At 25.4% G+C, this 25,307-nt stretch overlaps 2 protein-coding genes across 2 annotated transcripts; one reads left to right on the top strand and one right to left on the bottom strand.

The window, feature by feature from the left end:
• The first annotated feature begins 3,132 nt into the window (after positions 1-3,132).
• Dad1 (dolichyl-diphosphooligosaccharide--protein glycosyltransferase subunit) lies at positions 3,133-5,692 on the top strand. The gene is made up of 2 exons (XM_015523217.2): positions 3,133-3,550; positions 5,449-5,692. The coding sequence occupies exons 1-2, from the start codon at positions 3,343-3,345 to the stop codon at positions 5,577-5,579; spliced, it is 339 nt and encodes a 112-aa protein (XP_015378703.2). The 5' UTR covers positions 3,133-3,342; the 3' UTR covers positions 5,580-5,692.
• Positions 5,693-7,281: 1,589 nt separating this feature from the next.
• Positions 7,282-24,314, bottom strand: LOC107172847 (E3 ubiquitin-protein ligase AMFR-like). The gene is made up of 8 exons (XM_089222583.1): positions 23,723-24,314; positions 14,736-14,993; positions 10,726-10,887; positions 10,333-10,640; positions 8,704-8,981; positions 8,319-8,425; positions 8,046-8,251; positions 7,282-7,885 (listed from the first exon to the last, which is right to left on the bottom strand). The coding sequence occupies exons 1-8, from the start codon at positions 23,963-23,965 to the stop codon at positions 7,708-7,710; spliced, it is 1,740 nt and encodes a 579-aa protein (XP_089078709.1). The 5' UTR covers positions 23,966-24,314; the 3' UTR covers positions 7,282-7,707.
• Between the last annotated feature and the right edge of the window lie 993 nt (positions 24,315-25,307).

Raw genomic sequence — 25,307 nt, forward strand, 5'->3', positions numbered from 1 at the left:
CGTACTATAGTCGTAGACTAAAAGATTTATTTACTGTAAAAACTTGGCCAACGGCCTACCCAAGTTTTCCTATATAAAAAATGTTCAAACATATTGTCTATCATCACAGGTTACACTATAAAATTATTTATTTTAAATTTATTTCATTTAACATTCAAAACTTAAATACATATTAGGAATGGGATGAACCATAGTCATCGAACTTTCATTTTGACGAAATTGGCATCGATTATTGTTTTTATCTTTAACCGTTCGAGATCGAACTCAAATTTTAATTAATTTTTACTTGAACATTTTGGAACTTATCAAACATTTTCAACTTTCAGATTAATATTTAATAATAAACCAATTGTAAATTCATAAAAACTAATTGGGGCCTTATAAGGAGTATAGAAAATAAAAATGTACCTACTATATTATTCTATAGGGTTATAAACTTATAACCGTTATAGGCGGTATCCCTACTAACCTACTCCTATACATTATGTTGTATAAAAATATATTTATTAAAATGCCATTATATTATAATATGTCGAAGTTGAACTGTTCAAAATATTTGAATTTGATGTATTAGATTTCGAATATTAATTTCCAAGTTCCAACGAACATTGTATACTGTTTGAATATCTCAAAGCCTGAATTATCCAAAACTTCGATAAATTCAAGAATATACTATAAAACATATGATATGACAAATTTCAAAAGAAATATAGAATCAAAACAAACTCTCAATAGAAGATAGTAAGTACTAAATTTTAACTATATCTACAATTCACTAGGTCTAATAAAAATTTTAACCATAAATAAATTTAACACATTATAATATTATGTACAATATACAGTATATTATACAACTTAAAAGTTAAAAAAACTTTTTAAAAATCATCGTTATAAATAACATTAAGACTATAAAATAATATATAATAATAATAGTTATAGAAGTCATTTGTTTTCATTGTTGCGATGACATTTGAGAATTCAATAGTTACTCCAAAGTTTTCATAAAGTAGGAAAAAATTGTAGATCAATCGATTTACCATTAGAAAGTTTTATTGAGCATTAAAAAATCGTATGCAATTCCTTATTTTTATGAAATGCAATGTTTTTGATTTATTATTTTATTCGTACAATCACACTTGTAATAATTGATACAATGGTAAATTGATACCTATTATTATAGATTTGCATATTATAGTCTATAGTATTTTGTTTGCTTGAGTTAATTTTTTTTTTCTTATGAGTTAACTTAAATGTATGTATTGTATGTCCACGCCGAAATTGTCATATACTGATATTTTGGTAAGTATATAACATAAATATTAAATATACATATACATACAATAGCTTGTATAGTAGGTATAAGTTCTAAACTTCTAAATAAGGAGTACTGTATAGTATAGGTATTAGCATTAGCACATGTCTATGTGATACTATATTTACTTAAAATAGTAGAAATAAAGTAGAAATTAAATTTAAAAATCGTTTAAATATAATTTCAATTTCAATATATTATGAATATTTTGAAACCTTCCAGCTGTGGGTCCTAGTCCTATCTATATTCTAAAAATAATAATGTTATATAACCCCCTGCCCCATATAACCGGTACCGCGAAAAAATAACCCGTAATAAAAAATTATGAATGCATATCATATTATATTTACAAAATGGAAAATACCATCATTTTCCATACTTTATTAGAGATTATATTAATTTATAAATATATATCAGTATAAATGTAAGATTAAGTTTTGTAATTGAAGTCATATTTAATAAAATGGAAATAATATTTAAAAAAATAGATATAAGTACATATATATAAAAATATGAAATAAAAAAATTAATTTCAGACATTTCACAATATTTTTTGTCATATACAGTAATATAAACACCCATAGTCGTTTTCTTAAATTGAAGGATATTTTTTTCAAACATGTTTCATTTGAATTTAACCGTTCACATAAAATTCTTAATCTCTTTTTAGCGGTTTTCGATTTCAAACATTTTGTTTGGGACTCTTGCCTATATTCTGCAGAGCAAGTTTTGCACGATCTGCCGACATTTCATTTTTTATTTTATTAATTAATATCCAAATTGATGGGTGTTTACCTCCGACTAAAAATGATAAAATCAATTATTCCACGACTCACAAACAGTATTAGTACAGTGATTATTTTGTAGAATCGTTTAAAAAACATTCCAAGTTTCCGGAGGAAATATCACTGAAAAACGTCTAACGGTCAAACTTAATACATTTTGTTCGTTAACTCAGCGTACCTATGGTTCCATTCACAATTCACATAGGTTTCATCAAAGTATTTGAATATCTTCTCTGCACCAAGAGGATATATATAATATATATCAGTACTTCAAGTACTTGACGGTATAGATATTATTGTACATTACTTAATAACAATACCGAGCTCCCCTTGCAAACCTCACGGTACATTTCGATTTGCATGATATCGACGAGAAGGGTACGGCAAAAATATGTCAGCGACTGTGACATAATATCGTTTTGTAACTTTACAGTTCTATATGCATATGCATCCAATTTTTGTGTTAAATCAATGTCGTTATTAACATGGCAACGCGGTTCAGGAGGCTTTTTATTTGTTATTTTATTCTGGTGTGATTTATTAACTTTTGCACGTCATGGAGCCCATGGAGGCCTATTTTCAAAGTGACGAGTCTTAACATCACATATTCAAATAAACCTTATATAGTTGTATTGTCTTATTCTGTAATAGGTAGTTTTTACTCGATGTGATACATTTTAAAATTGCGTTAGAAACTGCAGAGGTAGAGCGTGTGAATTTAGAAAGACATCGAAAGTTCGAAAAGACTAAACAAATAATAACAGCAACTCGTGGGTATCTCGTTTTCACGTAACTGAAATTCAATTTGTATTCTCGGAACCTCGTGCCTATTAGGACAGGTCATTATAGTGTACAATTTGTGTAGTTTGGCCGTTTGGCGCCTTGGCGGTTCTCGATCGTCACAAATAAATAATATTATGTACGCGGTTTCGTCCATGAGCCGGCGAGTTTGTTGTTGATAACACGTGCTCGTCTTTGATTACTTCGATTTTTTAGTGATAACGTTACGACCACGTAGATGATTACTACTCATTTAAGTCATAAGGAATACAATACTATGGTCTATACTCTCTAGTACACAATTTTGCCACAACTCGCTAAGCTTTTATTTGGTTGTTTTATGTTAATTATTTATTATTTTTGTTGATTTTCATCCTATATTATTCGTCTAATATTCGACAACAATTCATTATCAACCAACTACTAGTGTTTCAGTTGGAGAAAAAAGTACAATAGTTTCTGAAAATGGCTAAAATCTTAGAAATTGTTTCAAAGTTTTACGACGATTACGCGAAAACGACATCGAAAAAACTTAAGATAATCGATGCTTATTTGTTGTACATAATGCTAACTGGAATCGTACAATTTGCATACTGTTGTTTAGTAGGCACATTCCCATTTAACTCGTTCCTCAGTGGTTTTATTTCATCAGTTAGCTGTTTTGTACTTGGCGGTAAGTAATAACTACTCTTACCTAGGTAATTCCCACACGACTTATTTATTTTTTGACTATGATTTTCTAATTATGGTTACAGTTACACATTTACAGTACAACAGTACAAGTTTAATATGTTGATGTTAATCAGTTGTTTCGGTTACTAGACATATCTCTCAAAAACTATCCTGTAATTCTTTGTGTAACTCTACAAGTTTCAACATATTTACTTTTAATAAGTTTTTTAATTGTTTTAGTATGATTTGTGATTAGTGATCTAAGTCTAAAAATTATTTAATTCTAACAAAATGCATGTGTGTTATAAAAACCATATTTTGAAACTTTATTTTAAAAAGACAAAATGTATTTTTAATGATTTTTTTTCTTGTTAAAACCGACAGCAGAGGAGGATCTATTTGCACAATATTACTCCTCTGCTGCTATTGTTTATTGATGAAAAATTTAGATAGTTACAATACATAGCAAAATAACAGTTTTTAATGATTAAATTATTAGGCATTATTCCTAATTTAATAGTTATATATAATGATCAATTTATGGTTACCCCAAAAAATGTGAATTCACTATTTAATTTATCTTAACTTTAAATGCTTGAAACTCATAAACTACCCATCCTAAATTTGATTTCTATGTATCGAAGTATTCTGAAAAATATTTTAAAATCTTGTTTCGTAATCAGAGCTCAAAGTGAGAAAAATTTCAAATTGTCTTCATATATACTCTCGTTTACTTAAGGAACGTAATTGTGAGCCGACTTGTGCACAGGCTTGGCAATACTACACGGCATGTATGCAGTTTATTGTCAGGGGGTGGGGGAGTTGAAAAAAAAGTGTTGCTTGACTGCAGTCCAACAAAAACTGGCATAACCTTCTAGGTTTCTTAACTTGAGCAAAGCATAGTTTTAACTTCCACACATAATTTTATGTATAAAGTCTAATGTATATTATGTAATGTATAAACAATGATTGTATTATAGGAATACTCATCTCATGTTAAACACTGGATAATGTTCAAATTTGAATTTTATTTAAAATTAAAGTCACAACTAATACCACATTTTTAGAGAGGACACCATGTTTTAAATCACCATCAAATGTAGGGAGATGTGTTTCCTCTTCTTGTAATGACTATGAACTATATCAAATATTAATTTTCTTTTAAAACATTAAAAACACATTCAAACATAAAGCAGGCTGCCCGCACAGTCTGTAAAATAATACAACCGGATCGCTGCCCGCCGCAGTCTGCATACTTGTCAGACATTCCGCTCTCTGTTTGACCCCGCCTTAATACTTAATGAGTGCTCTGTATTAAATGAATTTTCTAGTATAAGTTATTTATTTCAAAATATATTTAAATTATAATTGTCTACAAAGTTTGTTTAATATGTTATATTTTTTTTTAATCAATATACAGTAGGGTCACAATAATCCGAACGAGATTGGGGAAAGAGGTTTTTCAGATTAGTTATTTGTTCGGATTATTTATGGCTTGAAAAAAAACATCAATTTTATTGTAATTTAAATCATGAAATTGTATTTTTATTTGTATAATCGTGTAAAAACTTGTAATTTCAAAAGACAATGAATATATAAAAATATTAATATAATATTATGAGTATAATTATGAACTTGACTATTTAGAATATTGATTTACTTTTTTTGTACACTGGTTCCTATTATGTTTTGGTATGCCTTGTCCCACACAATTTAAAGATGTTATTACCGGAAAATATTTATAAATACATACATATTATGGCAATTAGGTAATTCTCAAGCCCATTCAGATTATCGAGACCCTACTGTAGTAATGTTCTAATAAACTAAATTTTCTTTGATCATATTTTCCTTTGTAAATTAATTTTTCTAATTGTTTTAATATTATTTTTGTTTCAGTATGTTTACGATTACAAGCAAATCCACAAAACAAAGCACAATTTAGTGACATAAGTCCAGAACGAGGTTTTGCTGATTTTATTTTTGCACATATCGTGCTTCACTTAACTATTGTAAACTTTATAGGTTAAATTCAGCATTGAGGTTCAAATTTATAATGCATTGTACTGCTTCATTTTTTTTTTCTAAACATATTTTCTGTAAATAAAGGATTAAATAAATATAATTTATAATTATACACGTATTTATGCTTATTTTTATTCTCCATCAAAAATAATAGTTTAAATATAATTTTTACATTTTTAACTTATTTAAATTTATTAAATACTAAAAACTATACTATTTATCTATTAACTAAAATATTTAAACTTATGCTATAGGACTTACAATTTGACTAGGATCTGAATGTTAACACAATTCTGTCAATATACATACAATTATATAATTACTTAAGTACATAAAATATTTAAGGTAATAAATTTATTGAAATGTAGAGGTGATAAGAAGTGCAAAGAAGTCTTCTAACATAGTTTTATCACAAAAAATATATGTTTTAAATATAAGTTACATTTGTTTAGATCATGACAGGTATTGGCTTTGTAATATAATACATTCCATTTAATTATAAATAATCAATAAAAATAAATATATTTATATGTGTGTGTGTTATAAATGTATGGATATATTAAGAAGATGAAAAAAGGCTCATATTTATACCATGTTACAAAAATTTATTTGTGAAGTATAAATATTCTAAAAAAGTTAGCATCATCACAATTATTTTTTTGGTAAAATAAGTTTACTTTAATCCTGAGCCTTTTATTTAAAGATCATTTATGACTGTTAAAAATATACATAATATTATAAATTTTTCTTTCTGATTAGCTTGGTCAAAATATAATTTTTCTAATATAAACAACAAGTCCCCAATATTTTATGGCACTTGTCAAAGTATATTTTTGAAAATGTTTTTTCTAAATTATCGAATTGTGAAATCATGTCTTACTATTGTACCGTTTAAACATTCTGACAAATATTCCAATCAAAAAATATAACAATTACTCAGAATACTTTACTACACTGTAGGTATATATAATACAAATTTGTGAGACAAAGTCTAATTATTGGTAACATTAACTACTACATTTTATAGAAAAATCACTCAAACTTGAAATAGTATTGGTAAATTGTTAAAAGTTAAAACAGTGCAAAACCATACATGATGTATTTTACATATATAATTGGCCCATGAAGTTAAACATATTTCTTTATCCATTTCAACAACAATTCTGTTGAAACTATAAACTACACTGAGCAATTTTACAATGTGTTTTATAACATTTTTACATAAATTAATATAATTAATGTTATAATTTTAAAATGATAAATGCAATAATAATAAATTTTACAATAGTTCAGCAATATTTTAACCCTTTGAAAATATTTGTTTTTTAAAATAATCTCAGTTAGAACTTTAATCCAGATTGAAATAGCATGCAAATATAGTCAGCATAGAATAATGCTTTCAACAAATTGCTAAATATTGTTACATATTACATTCTTAATGTCAGAGCCAGAAAACCAATCATTACATATTTATATTTATTCAGTATAGCCTATAAATTTAGTTATAGGTTAAAAGCATAACTATATGTAAATTAATGGACAAATATTTAACTACAGCAAATTCAAATACCAAAAATGTCCACATGAATTAAATTTTATAATTAAATAAATCAAAATATTAATCTTGTCAATAAACATCTTCTGTTAGTTATGCATTATATAGGGGATCTACTGAAAGAAGGGGTTTTAAATCAAGATGTATGTATAACTTAGTTCTAGTTTATAGAAAGGTTATAAAATTACAAAAAATATCTCAAAATCCAGGAAATATGTACAAAACCCAAACATTTAATGATGATAAAATATTTTTCAAACATATAGGACACCTCGTGAACATTAAGAGTAAAGTTGTCATACATTTTGAGGTAGGATAACCAACAACAACAATGTTTAATTGTCTAGATATGATTTTTTTTTTATAGTTTTATCATTTTAGACATACTTTTGAGGACAAATAATTGTTTTGGATTTTTGAATTGGACATCTAGATCTTGAACTTTATATGTATTATTTTATACAAATGCAATAATTTATATTATATCCTTAAATTTAAATCAAATAATGGGTTTTAATCACAGTCTTAGCTTTATTTTGTGTGAGTGTGTGCATGCCTGTGCTTTTACAATGCCATAATTAGTCAGTTTTTGATGAACTATCTCCATCTTTGCTCATGTACCTCTGTCTGGCCTTCATAATCATTGCCTGTTTTCGAGCTCTTAGCATATTTTCTCTTTCATCGGGTGACTTAGAAAACTGGCTGCCCGTACTTACAAGTCCATCAATTGCAGGTTCACTAATATTAGTGTTAAAACTAAAACAAAATATAAACATAATATAATGTTCAATGTGTTTTTTTTTTTAACACCAAGATATACACTAAAGAATATCTTAGGTATACATATTATAAACAATTTGTTTGACTTGATCAATGCATTACCTACAATAGTTAATATTTTGCAAAATTAATTTACCTAGTAGGTGTAGATGTATTGATGAATTGTTCAACGCTGTTAACAATTGGTGTAGTTTCGACAACAACAGGTTCCTCTTCAATAAATTGTTGAGGTGCCACCAGTCTACCTTCTAATATGTTATCAATAGTTAAATCGACAGAACGGGTAGTTGACAAATCTTCAATGATCGAATGCATGTTAAAGTGTGGAAATAATTGTAGAACCTAATAAAAAAAAAAAAAAATAGATCGATTATAATACTTATACATTTTATTTATGAACAAATCTTACTTGTCGAGCCATTGTTTCCATTTGTGAAGTGTGTATTTGACTTGTAGGTCTTAAAGAATGAGTTACTTCAACAGAAAAACTTGGTAACCATGATAAATATCTAGACCCTATAAGTATAGAATTAATCAAAAATATTTTTTTGGTATTTTTTAGTCAAAATATCATTAAAAATGTTATTTATTTTTTGGAACTTGTAATCAATAGTTATATTACTACATATTCAGTTTATATGGTTAAGGTTTTAAAATTTATTCGTAATTAAAATAGTGTTTCATTAGTATAGAATAAATCTAAAATTTTTTAAATTAAGATATTCCAAAAAAAAAATTATTAATATCTAAATCATTTAATTTAACTGTATGAAATTCAAACAATTGTATTTTACCATCGAAGTGGAAAAAATGATGAGGAATGTGAGTATGAGTGCCCAATGTCTCTTGTCCACCATTATTTGTTGAATTCATCGGCATATTTTGATTATGACCTAATGTTAATGACAATCTGCATGTTGGACATGATGGTTCTTGTTCCATCCATGATTGTAAACATCCATTATGAAATAAATGACCACAAGGCAATTTTCTAGCAGAATCCATCTTTTCCCAGCATATTGCACAGTTATCAGAATTTGTATCTAATTCTTCAGCAGTTGCCATAGGATAACTAAAATATTACTATAATTAATAAATATTTACCATAATAAACAATAATAAACTGGAAAACATAGAATATTTTAAAAAGTAGTTAGATACTGGAAGTCAAGTATTTTACCTAAACAAAATGTTATTAAATTTTCTATAGCTATGTAAAAATGTATCATTTTATTTAAGTAAACACTTAAAAAACTCAATAGTTTATATAAAGTTCTTTACTCAACTTTTAAATTAAAAAAGAAAATTAAACAGTATAAATTAATTATTTGATAATGTTTATGTATTTTATATTTTAATTTCATAATTACTTAATTTAAAATACATATTTTTGAAATTAATTATTAGGTTGAAACATTAATACTTATCCTCATAGGAATACCATAAAACATTATTTATTTAATCCTTTTGTTCACCAATTATTTGTATGTTGACTAGTGGATCAATAATATTTAAGTTTATTTCCTCCCATTCTATATTTAATATTTACTAACATAAAAACGAAATTCTAGACTCTAGACAGCGTTGATTCCCAGCCAAGTGTCACTGGGTCACTGGGGAAAAATATTTTTATAATTTCTGAAAGTTAAAAGTTTTTTAAAGCTTTATTGAATACTAAGATCAAAAATGTATTTCTTACATAACCCAGAACATGGAATGATTCATAAATAATTTATAAGTAAATACATAAACTCAAAACAATAATCAAATTTCAGGAAATAGGTAAACTTATCTTTCACTTATTTGTCTAAAACCACAAAAAATAAGGAGTGCTCCAACCGCCTTAATACATTTATTATTATTATTTATAAGTGGCAAATGAATATTATTTCATATAACATCATAATGACTATTGACTACTATATACAACCAGATTTGAATCAATATATCATCAATAAATAGAAATACTGTAATATTATATTATAAACAACAACCATCATACCATCAGAACCTGAAATACTATTATTTTACTGCTAATAAAATTAATATTTAATATCCTTAATCACTTATAACTAGAAATATTAAAAATTAATAAATGTTTGATAATATAATAAATTTATAACATTGTTTATATATACTCATAAAACAATTATAGAAAATATTATTTATAGCTATGGAATTTATTTCTATGAAAATATAGTTAAATGTTAAATTGTTATGTTTTTATGGAAATAAGTTTTAAATGTTATCTATATTTCATTGATTGAATTATGGCAAACATAATTAAAAATATTAAAAAAGATTTATCATTTATTCATTTTATTGACACAATAAATATTAAGTTGTTTATTTAATGTGTGATTGAAAAAGGCAAATTATTATTTTATTTTTATTAATCAATATTATGTTTATACCTAACTTACTTTTTTTCTAGATGAGAATGTACCCAAAGAAAATTCTTATGTTTTTGTAGTCGTTTTTGAATATCACTGATCAGTTGTCTCATATGCATAAATATTACAAAACCAGCCATAGTTAAATATGAACTGGTCCATATAATAGCATGTGAATAATGAAGGATTTCCATCACACGTATACCGAGATCCAAACCTAATTCTGCATAGTAAATCAATTTACCCGGACTAGTTGTATGGTTTATAGAGTTACGATGAAAAAGTTGGATATAATGTCGAAGAAATATATGGACAATACTTCCAGCCAACATTAGGCACTGTAAAAAGAATTGATGTTAAAAAAAATATAATGCAAGTAAACAAAATTAAAATAAATGTATTAATGACAAAAAATATCATTACCTCTATGACCATAAAAGCAAATATATGTTTTGATAGTGTGAGGCCAACAAGGTATGCAAAATTCAACAGCAACAAAGAAAATATAAATCCAATAGATAAAAGTACAGACATATGAATATATTTCCAATTCACTCTAGCTCCAGTACCCATAGACATCCACATCTAGAAGAAAATTATTTATTAATTTTAACTATTCTATAACATTTTGATTTTTGATTTGTATAAAAGTTAAATAATTTCATAGATATATTAAGTTTGCTTTTTTGTTTTTTGCCTAAAACTAGATGTTTTGCATATATCAAATTTTGAAACTGAATACTTTTTTACAAGAAAAATAGACAAAGATAGTTAAGAAGATGGTATACAACCATTTGTCATCGTCTTATAAGTGCATAACATACAAAATTTACATTCAGCAAATCATGTTTAGCCCTGTTTTTTTAAAAATTAGAGTGAATTGACCTATTATGAAACTTGATGTTAAGAACATTATCTGTGTTTGTGTGTGAGTTTTTTTTCGATAGTACAATTTTGTAGTAAGTTATGGGTATATAAAAAATTTTTAATTAAAAATGCTCATAACTTACTTAAAAACTAACTTATCGGAAATAATCCACATACAAACACAGATAATGTTCTTACCATCAAGTTTCATAATAGTTCAATTTGCTCTAATTTTTAATGGAAAGAAATTAAACGCGATCTGCTAAGTGTACATTTGCTATGTTAAGTACTTGTAAGATGGGGACAACAAATATGTGTGTAGCGTCATTTTAAGTAATATTAAATTAGATAATATTATGTTTTATTCAAAAATAACATTGATTGTTTTAATATGTAAAAACTAAACAATTATGGGTATTTTAAGAAGTGTATTTTTATGTTATATCTCATTACATATCTTGACGAGTATATCTGAGGAAAGAAAAATTATAGAAATAAAAAAATGTATCACTTTCAAATTACATATTTTAAACACTTTTTATTGAGTTATTTAAACAAACATTTTATAATCTGTAAGGTTATAATTTCAATAATTTAAGATCTAAAATTAATAGAAATATGCCATGTTTTCACATTATGATGATTGCATATTTGTATTATATATTTGTATAGATACACAATTATATAGAAAATGATATAATTATTTAATTAGTGGCTTGGTGAAACATGGTTGTATCCTAAATGTACTATTGAACGTATGTACTGGTCACAATTGTTAGCTCTCGAATGGGTGACCACCCGGGATTTTTAGCAACATATCCTTGCCACACACACACAAACATGTGTTATAATTCTACCAACTTAAAAAACTACAAACATAATATACAAAAATAACCCCTACCATACGACCCCACACCTAATAGCCTATGTTGCCATGGGTTCCCCCTAGTAAAAAAAAAAAATATTTAACTATAAAGGTAAAAATTTTATAGTAAAGATCAACTTTCTAAATTTGATAATTTATAATTATGAACTTTAAAAACGAAATGTAGAATTAAAATCCGTTTATCTGTTTTTAGATAAGACTTCATTGATTGTTGATAATTATGATGAGTATATAATTATGTAAAAATATCTGCCCTAATCCTGATATGTATATAATATATGTGTATGAAATCAATGACACACAGTAATATGGACTACATAATATTATTGCTCGTAAGCACTTGAGTATTGGGGATTATCCTATACTAAAATGATAGGTATCAGATTCTTTAATAAGAAATTAATAAGAAATCATAAGGAGTTAATTTTACATAAAAAAAAAAATAATATTCTTCAACAGTTATATAATTTGATTAACTCTACTATGTGCCACCACTCATAGCTTTCCAATACTTTATTTTCTGAAGTAGAATGCACTAAAATAAATTATTTTTCTTGTTAAAAGTAGCTTAACAATATAGATTATGTTTGTGTCAAGTGACGCACACAGCTGGTATGCAAGGTACTTGAGGGGGGAGAGATTAAATGGTTAATATAATATCAAATATAAATTAAATAGATACTATTGTATTCCATACAAATATAATATTATGATTGAAGAAAGATTAATATCATGTATTAAATACTCACTTAAATATGAATATTTATGAATAACTAGTAAAAAATAAATTAAACGTTGATAATAAATAATGATGTTTAGTGATAAAAAAATAATTATAAGTGAAATGAATCAATGTCATTATTGTTTTTTTGTGTATATATATTGACGTCATAACGTTTGGGCAACTACTCAATTATTTAAACGTTATCATTATTATGAAGTTAATTATGAATTGTTTTTTGAATAAATATTTAAGATTTATAATAGCACGATTACTTTTATCAAGCATTTGAAGTTAAAATTTGGACGAAATTTAAATAATATTTAAATAAAGAATAATTTTGGTTAATTTTTATAATTTTAAGATATTATTTGTGTATATTTGAAACTTTTATAATATACTATTATATTTTATACGCAATAGTATTTTTTAAATATTTTATCAGCAAAAATTAATTCAACCTACCTTATTACTAATGTTGAAATAAATTACTTCATTATTTATTAGTAATACAAATATTATATTATAAAATATAATGATAATTTATCACTGAATTCAAATTAACACATTAGATATACATTACAGTGCCTTTTTTAATGACGAGTTGAAGAGGTATACCTGAGACCTATAATAGCAGAGGGTGGGTTGGTGAGGCGCGGTTGCACGCTTAATCTGCGGAAACGCACTCCTGGATGGGTGACCACCTGGGATTTTTAGCAATATATCCTTACAACAGTTACAACACATACAAAAACGTGCTACGACCCAACCAATTTAAAAACCTACACATAAAAATAACCCCTACCACACCACCCCACACCCAATATTATATGTTGCCGCGGGTTCCCATAAAAAAAAATATAGCAGAGCGATTACCTACTTTCACTCTTTTATTTATATATTTGACTAGCTAAAAAATGCACTCTAATAAATAGTAGCACATTATTTTAGTACAATATTACCCCATACATCTTTACCAGCATTACCAATCGCTATATTCAGAAACAGACTGGAACAATATTTCAGGCCGAAACATTTTTTAGACATGCTAAAAAGGATTAACTAAAAAATTAGTTTTTTATAGACAGTTGGTCCTGCCAGTCTAGTCCGCCCCAGTCAATATTTATTATTTAATAACAATTAACAAATAAGTACAACATTTTTATAACAAATTTAAGTGTTATGTGTAGATGTCCTCCAGATGTTGTACCTATGAGTGTTATTTCGATAATAACATAAAATAATAAAGTATTAAGAAGACGCCACACCCCATGTGAGTTGTCACTGTATTACAAGCGTAAATCATAGTAAAAACTATCTGGTGCGAAAAAGAACCGAGAAAGCTAGTCTTGGCAAGAAACAAAATTTTCACACTATATGAGGAGGAGAACATTTACTATGCAACAATAACAAAATCGTTTTTATTTTTTCGATTAGACAAATACAAAAAATTTATTCAATAGTTTTAAATAATTAATTTTTAAACAATAAAAACTTTTTTATATTTATGATATCGAAAAAATAAAAACGAAGTTACACAGTGAATGTTTTTCTTTTCATAGTTAGAACACTTTGTTTCTTAGTTAAGTTATGAGTTATGACTGTAGCCTTCTTCTTGGTTCTTTCCCACGAAAGTAGTTTTTCTATGTTGCACGTTCTGCATACCTCTCTGAATAATTCATTTAACTCTGTTATGTTTAATTTTAGAGTGAACCAAATTTAGGATTAAGAATATTATCTAGTCGATGATTTGGGTGTTTTTTTAATATTTCAATTTTAAAGCGAGTTATAAGCATTTCAAGATGTACATACAATTAACTTTTCTTTAATTGCTCATAACTAGCTTTAAATTGAATTATTTGGAACGCACAATTAACTATGATCTATACAGTATACGTTTGTAAGACGAAGACAACGCATACGAGTGTGGCGTTCTCTTAGTAAAAAAAACATACTTACATATTCAAATCGGTCTTTACACAAACTGGTCATCAAATGAAGAAATCCTAGGGTAGAATACCAAAATAGCCAAAGAGCTACTTTATCCAATGTATAAGCTTTGAGGATTATAAACATGAATATGAATTTGTAAATGACCCAGTTCCAAAGACGTTCCCGAAATTGTACGTGCTCTACTGGTCTTAAGTTACCGAGAACAAGTGACTGTATAACGGCGCCTATCATTACTATGCTACAAATTGCGCCGTTACAAAGAACCTGAAAAATATTTAAAAAATTGATTAATTAATACATTAAGCAACTGTTGATAAAAATAACACAAAAATGTAATTTATAGAAAATATCATTTTTTTAAATTTAAACCGTTGTTCACATCTCGTACAAAAATACTAAATATGATTTATTTTTTTTAAATCACAGATTATTAGAGAGAATGAAATATAACACATTATCATTTATTTGGTTTATAATTCATAAACTCAAACAGTTATTTATAGAAATTGATCCTGTCAAAATGTCAATATAACTATTTTTTTTTATAATGGAATATTATTAAGCTATATTATTTCTCTGAACTCGATTAGATTCTATTAGACAATATTTCAAAATAATGACGGAATGACTATAATAAGTAATAACTAATAACTAATAACCAATAAGAAACTTATAACTTAATAGAAAAGAATAACTCGGTATAAATAATAATAGGGGATAAATGTTAATTCTAAACTGCAGTAGGTAGGTAGATTATGATGAAAGACAAAAAAAAGCAATGAAATCAATTTATATTAAGTATACATACTTCATTCCTATTATAATTTCAATTAATATGATCTATAACATATTATAAAATAAAAAGACATACCAACTGCAAAAATAGTAATATAAAAATAGATTTTATAGGCCGTCAACAACAAATATGTTATTTGAAATAACAATTCAATGTGATGAACATACTCAATTTAAATCTAATTTATCCGAGTTCTGAATTTTCTGATGAACATGAATATACCTACTAAGTAATAAACCACTAACTAGTTTAAACTATAATATCCATTATTTTAAATATTTTTAGGCATAGTTATGAATAAATTTTGTACTATGTAAGTATGAAAAATCCCCACCACGACAATTCACAATGTCATATATTAAATTTTAATTTTTTTAAGTTAATTCATAAATTATATTTCTAATTTTCACTAATTACCAGGACAAATTTATTTGTTTCAGAATACTCTGATAGATTGTGATCAGATATTAAAATAGAAATACGATAATAATATGATAAATATCGGGTTTTAACAGCCGGGAAAACAATTTTGTTATAAGTTATAACCTTATAAGTTATAACTATACTTCTGAGAGGTAAGTAATGCATATTTTTAAAACAATATTGCTTTAAAATACCTTGCTCTTAAATTACACTACTGATCAGGTTAGGTTAAAATAAAATATTTTTATGAAAATCAAGCTCCACTCAATTCATTTTTTATCGATCGTATTAAAATCAAAATTATTAATGTACCATCACTATCTGGCGTCGAGCCACTGCAGAGGTCCTCTTAATCTCATAAATATTATACATATTATATGACTAATAATAATATGCATATTACATAATATCATGCAACCATAAAATTGCATTTATACTTGCGATTTTTTGGCCAATGTCTGATTTTTCAATTTTTGCATATTTAATGTTTAATAATGTCAAGGATATCAATTTGTTTTTTATCGAATGGTGCCTAGTTGACCTTAACAATTAAAATTACCTCTCTCCTTTAAAAATTAACGCTTGAGTTCATCAAACTGTGGATAGTTAAATCATGAATTCTATCAATTTAATCCATTATCTAAATGTAGATATAATAATAACTTATTTTTTTTTTAAAACATTTTAGATGCTTATAGATATGATATTATTGCTAAAAATATATTGTTGTATTAGGTACGAATGGTACGATATATTTATTATTTCGATATATTTTATATTAATAGTATAATTAGCGAACAAGTTTTATCTTTAATAATGTTATAAAAAAAAACTTAATATTAATTTTTAATTTAAATAACGAAAGCACAGCATGCACAAATATGACCATAACTAATTATAAACAAATCTGTTTGTTTAAATTATCTGTATACATTACTAAAACAATACAAAATCCAACAACACGAGAATTAATACTATATAGTCAATATAATATTATTAAGTAGGATGATAACGAATCGCGGAAAAAAAGTCCGATGTAAAAAAGTCCTAGGAAAAAAAGTCAAGGCAAAAAAGTCCGGTACAATATTATAATATCAAAAAAAATCAATGATAATAATTATAATATATAAATATAAATATAAAACAATCAAAATAATTAATCATACAAATAAAATATAATTACATATTAAAATTATTTCTTAATTAAATTAAGTATTAATTTTTCCTTTTACCTAATTATATGACAAACCTATATCGGACTTTTTAAACACGGACTTTTTTACTCGGAATTTTTTTCCTAGGACTTTTTTACCTCGGACTTTTTAGTAGTGTACAGGTAATAACTAATAAGTAAAGTAAATTTACAGATATAATTATTTAAAGTCAATAACACAATAAATTAAAACCAATGATATCTCTAGATATAAAAAGAAAAATACATTAATAATTTATATATAAATTATATCTTTTGTGAGAAAACAAACTACAAAGGTTTTGAAAATATATGGAATAATAATTAATAGGTAGTACCTATCAATGTTATAAATTTATTATGAACATATGAACTGATCAGCTGTCAATACACCATTGCTTTGTGATGTTATTTAAATATTAACAACTCTCATAATATTATTGTGATTAATAATAATGATAAATTATATTGAAATAGGTATACATTGATTCCTAAGAATCAAACTTAAGACAACAATTTATGATTCATTGGATAATCATGAAATTGGGTTTTTGCAGCCCACATAAATACAGTAATACTATTTACTAAACTACAAAAGTATAATTATCTTTCCTAGTTCTTATTATTTTTACTGTATAATATATCAGCTTCCGGGTATATTATAAAAAATATAATAGTGTAATATAATATAATAGTCTTAAAATTTGAAAAATATAGTTATACATACCATAGATTAAATATACAGGTTAGGGTATATTTAATCTATGTACAGACTTTTATTTTTTACTCATACAATATTTTAACACGACCTTGGTACACAATTATGTTTATACTACGTAGACAAATATATTATTATATTATAATATGAATTAATTATATTTAAGAATTTTATGTTGTAACAAATGTATTAGCATTTAGTCGAGAAGAGCTAATGGACTTAGGAACTTGACCTAAGTCACGAAATAAATGAAATTTCACTGAATAGATATCACTATTCAGTTTTTAGATGTTATAACTTATAAGTTATAATTATTATAATATTCTACCCGAATAATAAACATAAACAATTTACATCGCGTTCAAATATTTATCATTTATTTAGATAACAGGAGATTTGTTATTTACCATAAATGACATTAAATTTAATAACTAATAATATTATATTATTTTTATCATGTAAAATATATTTTTCTTTTTTACATATACGAGTAAATAAACAAATAAAACTTCTAAGAAAATGAGAAATACCTAATACTTTTTCAAATCAAAATAATATGATTTTAATAAATAAATTGTGTTCAAATAAGTTAATAAATCTGTTATTACTTTTAAATCCAAGCATGATATTATACATTTATAGAATTAAACATTTTCATGTAAGAAAACTAAAATATCAACTTATAAATTATTCTATAACACTTTAATTAAATATAAGATTATGTATATTATGTTATTATTAAAATATATTTTTTAACTTAAGAGGAACATAATATATTAGTCATACATTAGTGGTTTCAGCCTTTTAGACGTACAACACACCAAATGTTCATTAACTATATAGTATATACAGTAGAAAACTAGAAACTCGATTAACCGTCAGTTTCTGTTATTCGTCATCGGTCACCGTTAAAAAAAAGTTAATGATGCGATCGCCATAAAATCCGTTAGGTACCGCGACGACTATCATGCGTATAAATATAGTTAAAAATATCAATGCAATAAACTATTTTCAATTTCGCCAGTGTATGGGCTGATCTGACTGTACCAAATCTGAAGAATAGGCGGAATAAAATATGGCCCGAAATAACACCGTTCGAATCTGAAGAATCTGATACTATTAGTGTAGAAGAAATTTGCAACTTTGTAATGGACTGAATAGTGAAATATTATTAACGAAAGAAGTAACGGATTGTTTAGAAAGTGATAAACAAGATATGGAGGATTTTAAATTTTAAATGACGATCAAATTATTTTTAATGTCACTGCCGTTGACGAAGAAGTTGATGACGATGTCGAAGATTCAGTGCTTGACTTAAAACTATCAACTAGCCACGCTGAAGTAGAAGCAATGTTATCAAAATACATTGACCGGTTAAGGTACAAGAGGAGGCAAATGCAACATAGGTCTTACTTCTTCGTAAAATACGAAATATATGGCCACTCAAAAAGTTCGTACAGTCATGCCTTAAAAAAAAACAGAAGATGACGAATTATTTTGTTTAATATTTTTTAGAATGGTTTTCTTTATGTTAATACATAATATATATTATTAGTATTTATTATTATTATATTTATTATTTTTGTCAAAAAATTACGTAGTAAAATATATACGTTTATTGATAAATTGTTTTGTATTATTATATTTCTGTTATTAACCATCTATTCGATTAACCGTAATTGTCCCGGGACCGATATTGACGGTTAATCGAGTTTCTACTGTAGTAGCGTCTGGTTAATTTTGATATCAGTGAATTGACCAACTATCAAATTTTTAGGTAAGAAAATTATCTGCGCTTATGCCCTGGATTTAATTTGATATTTTAATTTTCAAGCGAGTCATGACCATTTTTAGTTAACTTTTTTTTATCTATAATACTAATCCACAAATAATATTTTACCCAAAAGTTTAATCATAGGTCAATAACCTCTAATATCAAAATGTACACCACACTATTGAAACAACTAATACTGTACTATAACTTACTTTATATTTTTTTACCAATAAATAGGTAAATATTTTAACTATTTAATTTGTAATTAAAAAATGTTAAATATTTTTAATTACAAAATAAAAAAACAAAATCGATGTTTATTGAAAACTGGGTTGCGTGGGTAAACGCAACATTAAACTATTCCCATATTCACACCGTATCTTATCAATATTTCCCAATTATTAAGACATTAAAATGTTTTATCGAGAATTAGATATAAGAACATTTTGTTTTGAGAAACTATTCTCAATATCAAAGATTGAAAACTTTTTACTACACAAAAATATCGCCCTAAAATCACTGTAAAAACAATATACTTGGTGATATTTTCCCCACTGCACAGAATCTAAACTGTGGTATAATAATTTCTTACATTAAAAAAATGTAAATAAAATCATGCTAATTTTTGAGTTGGTGTGATTTTAGTCTAGTAGTAATTAAATATTACATAATCGATTAAAAAAATTATTAAGAAATTATTAAAACATATCGTCAATATAACGAAGATTAAACCGTCATACTTCATTCATATCGACAAAAATAACAACTAGTAATTAATTTAAGTCGTTAAAGTTTCTATAGCCCCTTATTCTTTTCAACTACTTCATCAGTAACAAGAAAATATTTATAATATATTTAGCAAAAATTTACGTTGTTTATCAATATGGTTGACATTAATTTTATTTATGAAATATTAATACGATCGATAGATGCTGTATGATTGTCGACAGAAGATAAAAGCTTAAACGGATAAAACCTTAACGTATCTTCTAATACCCAAAATTAGTATATAATTTATAATTTATTGACAAAAATATAAAATAGATATTTTAAAGTAAAGAATACAATAAGTATTTACCAATAGCTACAACACAATACACCATAAGTCATTGTATTATTTTTAGAGTTCGAGGTTAATTCAATTATAAAATTCTTTAACGTAAATAGGTAAATAATAATAATATAATTACTTCTTTGTTAAAGAAATTAGAAGGATATAATAATAGAAAGAATATAATAATATGGGGGTATGTAATTTGCACCATTATAGGTTGTTGAAAATAGTGTTAGTAATTTGAGATAACATGAGAATCTATTAGTAATGGACACTATCGATAGTTAAAGTTCTATAACAGTATAGTAGTACTATATACTATACTATTATTATAGTATACTACTTGTATACTAGTATTTTAAAATACTTAAAAGATAAAAGATAAAGTGCAATCCAATTTGGTAATCAATGTAATACCAATTTGTTTTATTTATTTAAATTAATAATTACATATTTATAGTTTAATAATATAATATTACAATAATATATTAAAGAACGCTCTGTTATCTTTATAGTTAGCATAATATTACGGCTGTCAAAAATTTTAAATTATAAATATAAATAATGAAAAATGACCACTTGGATTTCGAAAAATGCATGAAAGACTATATAACTAGAAATTATATCAGAGATTATGAGATTTATTAAGATTATTTAAAAAGATTCAATCGAATCCCGAAAAAATCACTTAAATTATTAAAATGATAATATAAAACAAGTTTGACTTATAATAATTTATAAGATATGATTGTTATCAACTTGTTATATTGCCGATTACTTCGTTATTAGACACGGAACAAAAATAGTTAAGGTCACCCAGTAACCAGTAAGTTAGTCAAACATAATACTCAAAACATATAATTTATTTTTAAATGGAATTAAATAACTATCTTTAAAGTTAGCTTCCTTAATTTTAGATTCTATAGTACTTATTTTATAATAAGGAAATATTTTTTTTTGATTTTATAGAACTATTGAAAAACAGTTACTAAAGTTAAACCCTATTTTGTGTTAACATAGCATAATATAACATTAGGACTCTTTATTTAATTTAATATGGCCATTTTATCAATAGTTTATTTCATAATGTTATATAATTCATAAGAGTCATAAGACTGTACATTTTTCGATATCAATTTTCGGAGAATTTTAGAAGACGTAACAATGGCATTTGTTGTCTCCGTTTTACAAATGCATAATATAAAAATATTACGCTCAGCAGATCACTTTTAGGCTTTACCTACATTAGTTTAAAAATTAGATTGAATAAACCTATTACGAAATATTAATATTAAGAATATTATCTGTGTTTGTATAAGATTTTTTTACGATAGTTCAATTTTGTCGCAAGTTATGCGTATATAAAAAAGCGTAAATTAAAAATGCTCATAACTCACTTAAAAATTAAGTTATCGTAAAAACACACACATAAACAATGTTTGTTAAACACAGATAAAGATCTTACCATCAAGTATCATAATTGGTCAATTTCCTCAAATTTTTAAAATAACGGAGTTAAACGTGATCTACTAAGCATAAATTTGATAATATATTAATATGTTACGCACTTGTGAGACGGAGACAACAAATGTATGTAGAGTCCTCTTAAGTAAATTATTTTTCAAACATTTTTAAGCTAAGTTTATGCAATATTATACATATAATATGTATTTGAATAAAAAAGACAATAATCTAAATTGTTCTTATACTACAATCTACAGTCATAAACACGCAATAACATTTTTAAACATCATTAAATAGTTTTGCAAAATAAATCACTGAAATTCGTAGTAAATTATTTTGGTAGTAACCGGAGTAGTAACTAAGAACGTAAAATGAAACATATTAACTTACATTTATTATATTATATTATTTATAATGCATGATACTCAGTACCTATTGTGTTTATATAATGTTTTGTATAATACAGTTAATATTATAATGTAATAATTATATTATACCTACTATTAACAAAATATTGTTAAAAAAGAAACAAATACAAATAATTTATTTTGGACTGTCAATACTGCACATAAATAATCAACTAAAGCTGAATAATGTATAAATATATGAGAATCCAAATTATTTAAATATTTTTAAGGATAACATCTTACATCTTTATATTATCGCTTAAAAAAAAATTATGTTTACCTTGAAAAATTAAATTATTTTATACTGAGGCAGGTAGATCAATTTAATTGATTTAGTTAAATACTCCTTATTTTAGTAAATACTAAGGTTAATAAAAATAATAACTAATTTTAACTAAATGAAAGTTAGTAATGTTACATAAAATAAACTAATTGATATTCTAAATTTCTACTATCACTCATGAATTAAAATTCTAATTGCTGTATTTCTATAAAACTTATACATGTGTCATATTTCCCAAGGAGCCAAAGTATGAAGATAATATTATGTATATTTGAATAGTTTTTATTCTTCAATAAAATACAATTTTATCTTAATAGGGATTTCAATAATCATTAAGCTGTTTTTAAACTAAAATAATTGAATAATTAAAATGTATTAATGATTATAAATAATATAGTATAAAAATATAATATTTAAGCTATAGTTTATATAAAATATTTATTTATTTAATTATCAAAATAAATTGGATTATTTGTTAAGGAAAATAGGTTACAATTAAATAATTAATGGTTTATCTAGGTAATTACTACTTCACATTAATGTAAAGTAAAGAATAAGGATGTATGCATGCTATATGAAATAAGAACTAACAACATATATCATGTATATTGTATAATACGCGTAGGGATAAAACATAATTTAATAATTTAGGTATAATTTATTGTTTTAATTTTAAATTTTAAAAATATTCTACTATCTATGACTATATAATTTATATTTTTCTTCAATAAGCTCGAGAAATAACATCTAAAAATTTGAATCATAATTGATTTTATATAAAAAATATAAACAGTTCAAAGTCAATTTACTAACTTAATATTTATTATTTTATGATTATATTTATTAATTAAATATGTGTCTTGTGCGTTAACTTTTACTTACCAAAAAGCAAAGAGGATCTTGAAGCATAAATGCCAACACATTAAGCATTTGTTCATAATATACATCCATCGGATCGGTTTTTGTTGGATCTTCATTAACTTGAATATTAGAATTTGATTCATGTGATGCATCAAGGCTGTACTTAACTGAATAATAGGTAGCTGCTGAAATGGATAAGACAGTAGCCGAAATATATGTAGATAGTTTAGGAACAGGTAGTCGGTCAACCATCATGAATGACATGCTCTTTTTAACTTGTATAATTCACAAAATATGTGTATTTATTTTTATGGTAAACGCACTTATTAACTGAGATTAGTTCAGGCCATAATTTAAAAATTAAATTATTTTTCAATAACCAAAATGTAATTTAACAGTTTTACTAGAGTTAAGAATTACATCATACGCATACTAACATACGTAAACACTAAAATATCTTATGTTCAAAACAATTTATAGATAAATTTTAGCACAACAAATCATAACTCGCAAGAACGATAACATAGAAAACGAACACGCAGGATGAGAATATAAAACTGGCTGATAAAACAACACTACAGTAGTGAGAAGTCAGTTGCACATAGTCAGTACTCACTGCAGCTTAATTGTAGAACGGTATCATGATAATAAAATTTGATTTCATCTGTGACGTCATAACGTCGTGTCTGATTTATTTAAAGCTAGTAGCTCCCTCTATGAATTGTTTTAGACATCCAACTCAAGGAGGAATAAATTATCTGTGTAGACTGTAGATGCTTTTTGTGGCTTGGTAGTTGGTTTTACATTTTACTACCTACCTATTTAATATTTATTATTTCATTAAAAATGCAAATGTACAATCAACTCTTAAAATTCATCTTCACAATATTCACAAGTCCCACGTCACATAATAAGACGTACTTAATATCATTGATGAAATACAAAAATAAAATACTATTTGAATCCAGGAGCGGATTTAAATTAATAGATTTACCGGGGGGTCCATGTTGGATAAAATTTCGCAATCGGCCAGACAATGTATTTTATCAGCCTGCCGAAAACAGATATTCTAGAATTCCCCAGTCTACGTGGGACATCAATCCTTGCCTCCCCCCCCCCCCACCACATGAGTCCGACTAGTCCGGCCTGTTTGGAACTCATTAATTATTTGAATTTTTATTTTGCATAAAGGTCTAATTCTTTAAAAATTGGTTATGCTCATTAATCAAGAGTCATTACTTATTAAAGCATAATTACCTTCCTATACTCATAACATAATATTGCAAAATATATTATTGTCTTATAATTATTCTGTAGACAATATTATATTTTGTTTTCTATTTTTATAATAAATCATAAATCAGACAACAATAAATGATTTTCAATATCATACATGAATTATTTATATTAGACATTTTAGGATTCATGGATTTATTGAACACATTGTTTTTATTTATAGTGGCATTCAATTAAAAACAAAAATAGATCGAGATCCAAAAAATTTGATTTAATGTTTTTTTTTAATGAATTTCGAATAGCGTCATTCGCTCAATTGTATCTTCTATAACATGTTTTTTACATCTACCCATGATTCATAATTTCTAAT

This window comes from Diuraphis noxia, unplaced genomic scaffold (genome assembly GCF_037042655.1).
Source record: "Diuraphis noxia isolate RWA-SAM2 unplaced genomic scaffold, SU_Dnox_SAM2 contig0003, whole genome shotgun sequence".
Taxonomy (NCBI): domain Eukaryota; kingdom Metazoa; phylum Arthropoda; class Insecta; order Hemiptera; family Aphididae; genus Diuraphis; species Diuraphis noxia.

What these genes read in the sequence shown, in the direction of transcription:
- LOC107172847 (XM_089222583.1), bottom strand. Translation starts at nt 23,965, where the DNA reads ATGTCATTCATGATGGTTGACCGACTACCTGTTCCTAAACTATCTACA. An exon ending in TTGCTTTTATGGTCATAGAG is followed by an intron (nt 10,641 to 10,725) that starts GTAATGATATTT and finishes TTCTTTTTACAG; the next exon opens with TGCCTAATGTTGGCTGGAAG. An exon ending in AATACATCTACACCTACTAG is followed by an intron (nt 7,886 to 8,045) that starts GTAAATTAATTT and finishes ATTTTGTTTTAG; the next exon opens with TTTTAACACTAATATTAGTG.
- Dad1 (XM_015523217.2), top strand. Translation starts at nt 3,343, where the DNA reads ATGGCTAAAATCTTAGAAATTGTTTCAAAGTTTTACGACGATTACGCG. An exon ending in TAGCTGTTTTGTACTTGGCG is followed by an intron (nt 3,551 to 5,448) that starts GTAAGTAATAAC and finishes TTTTTGTTTCAG; the next exon opens with TATGTTTACGATTACAAGCA.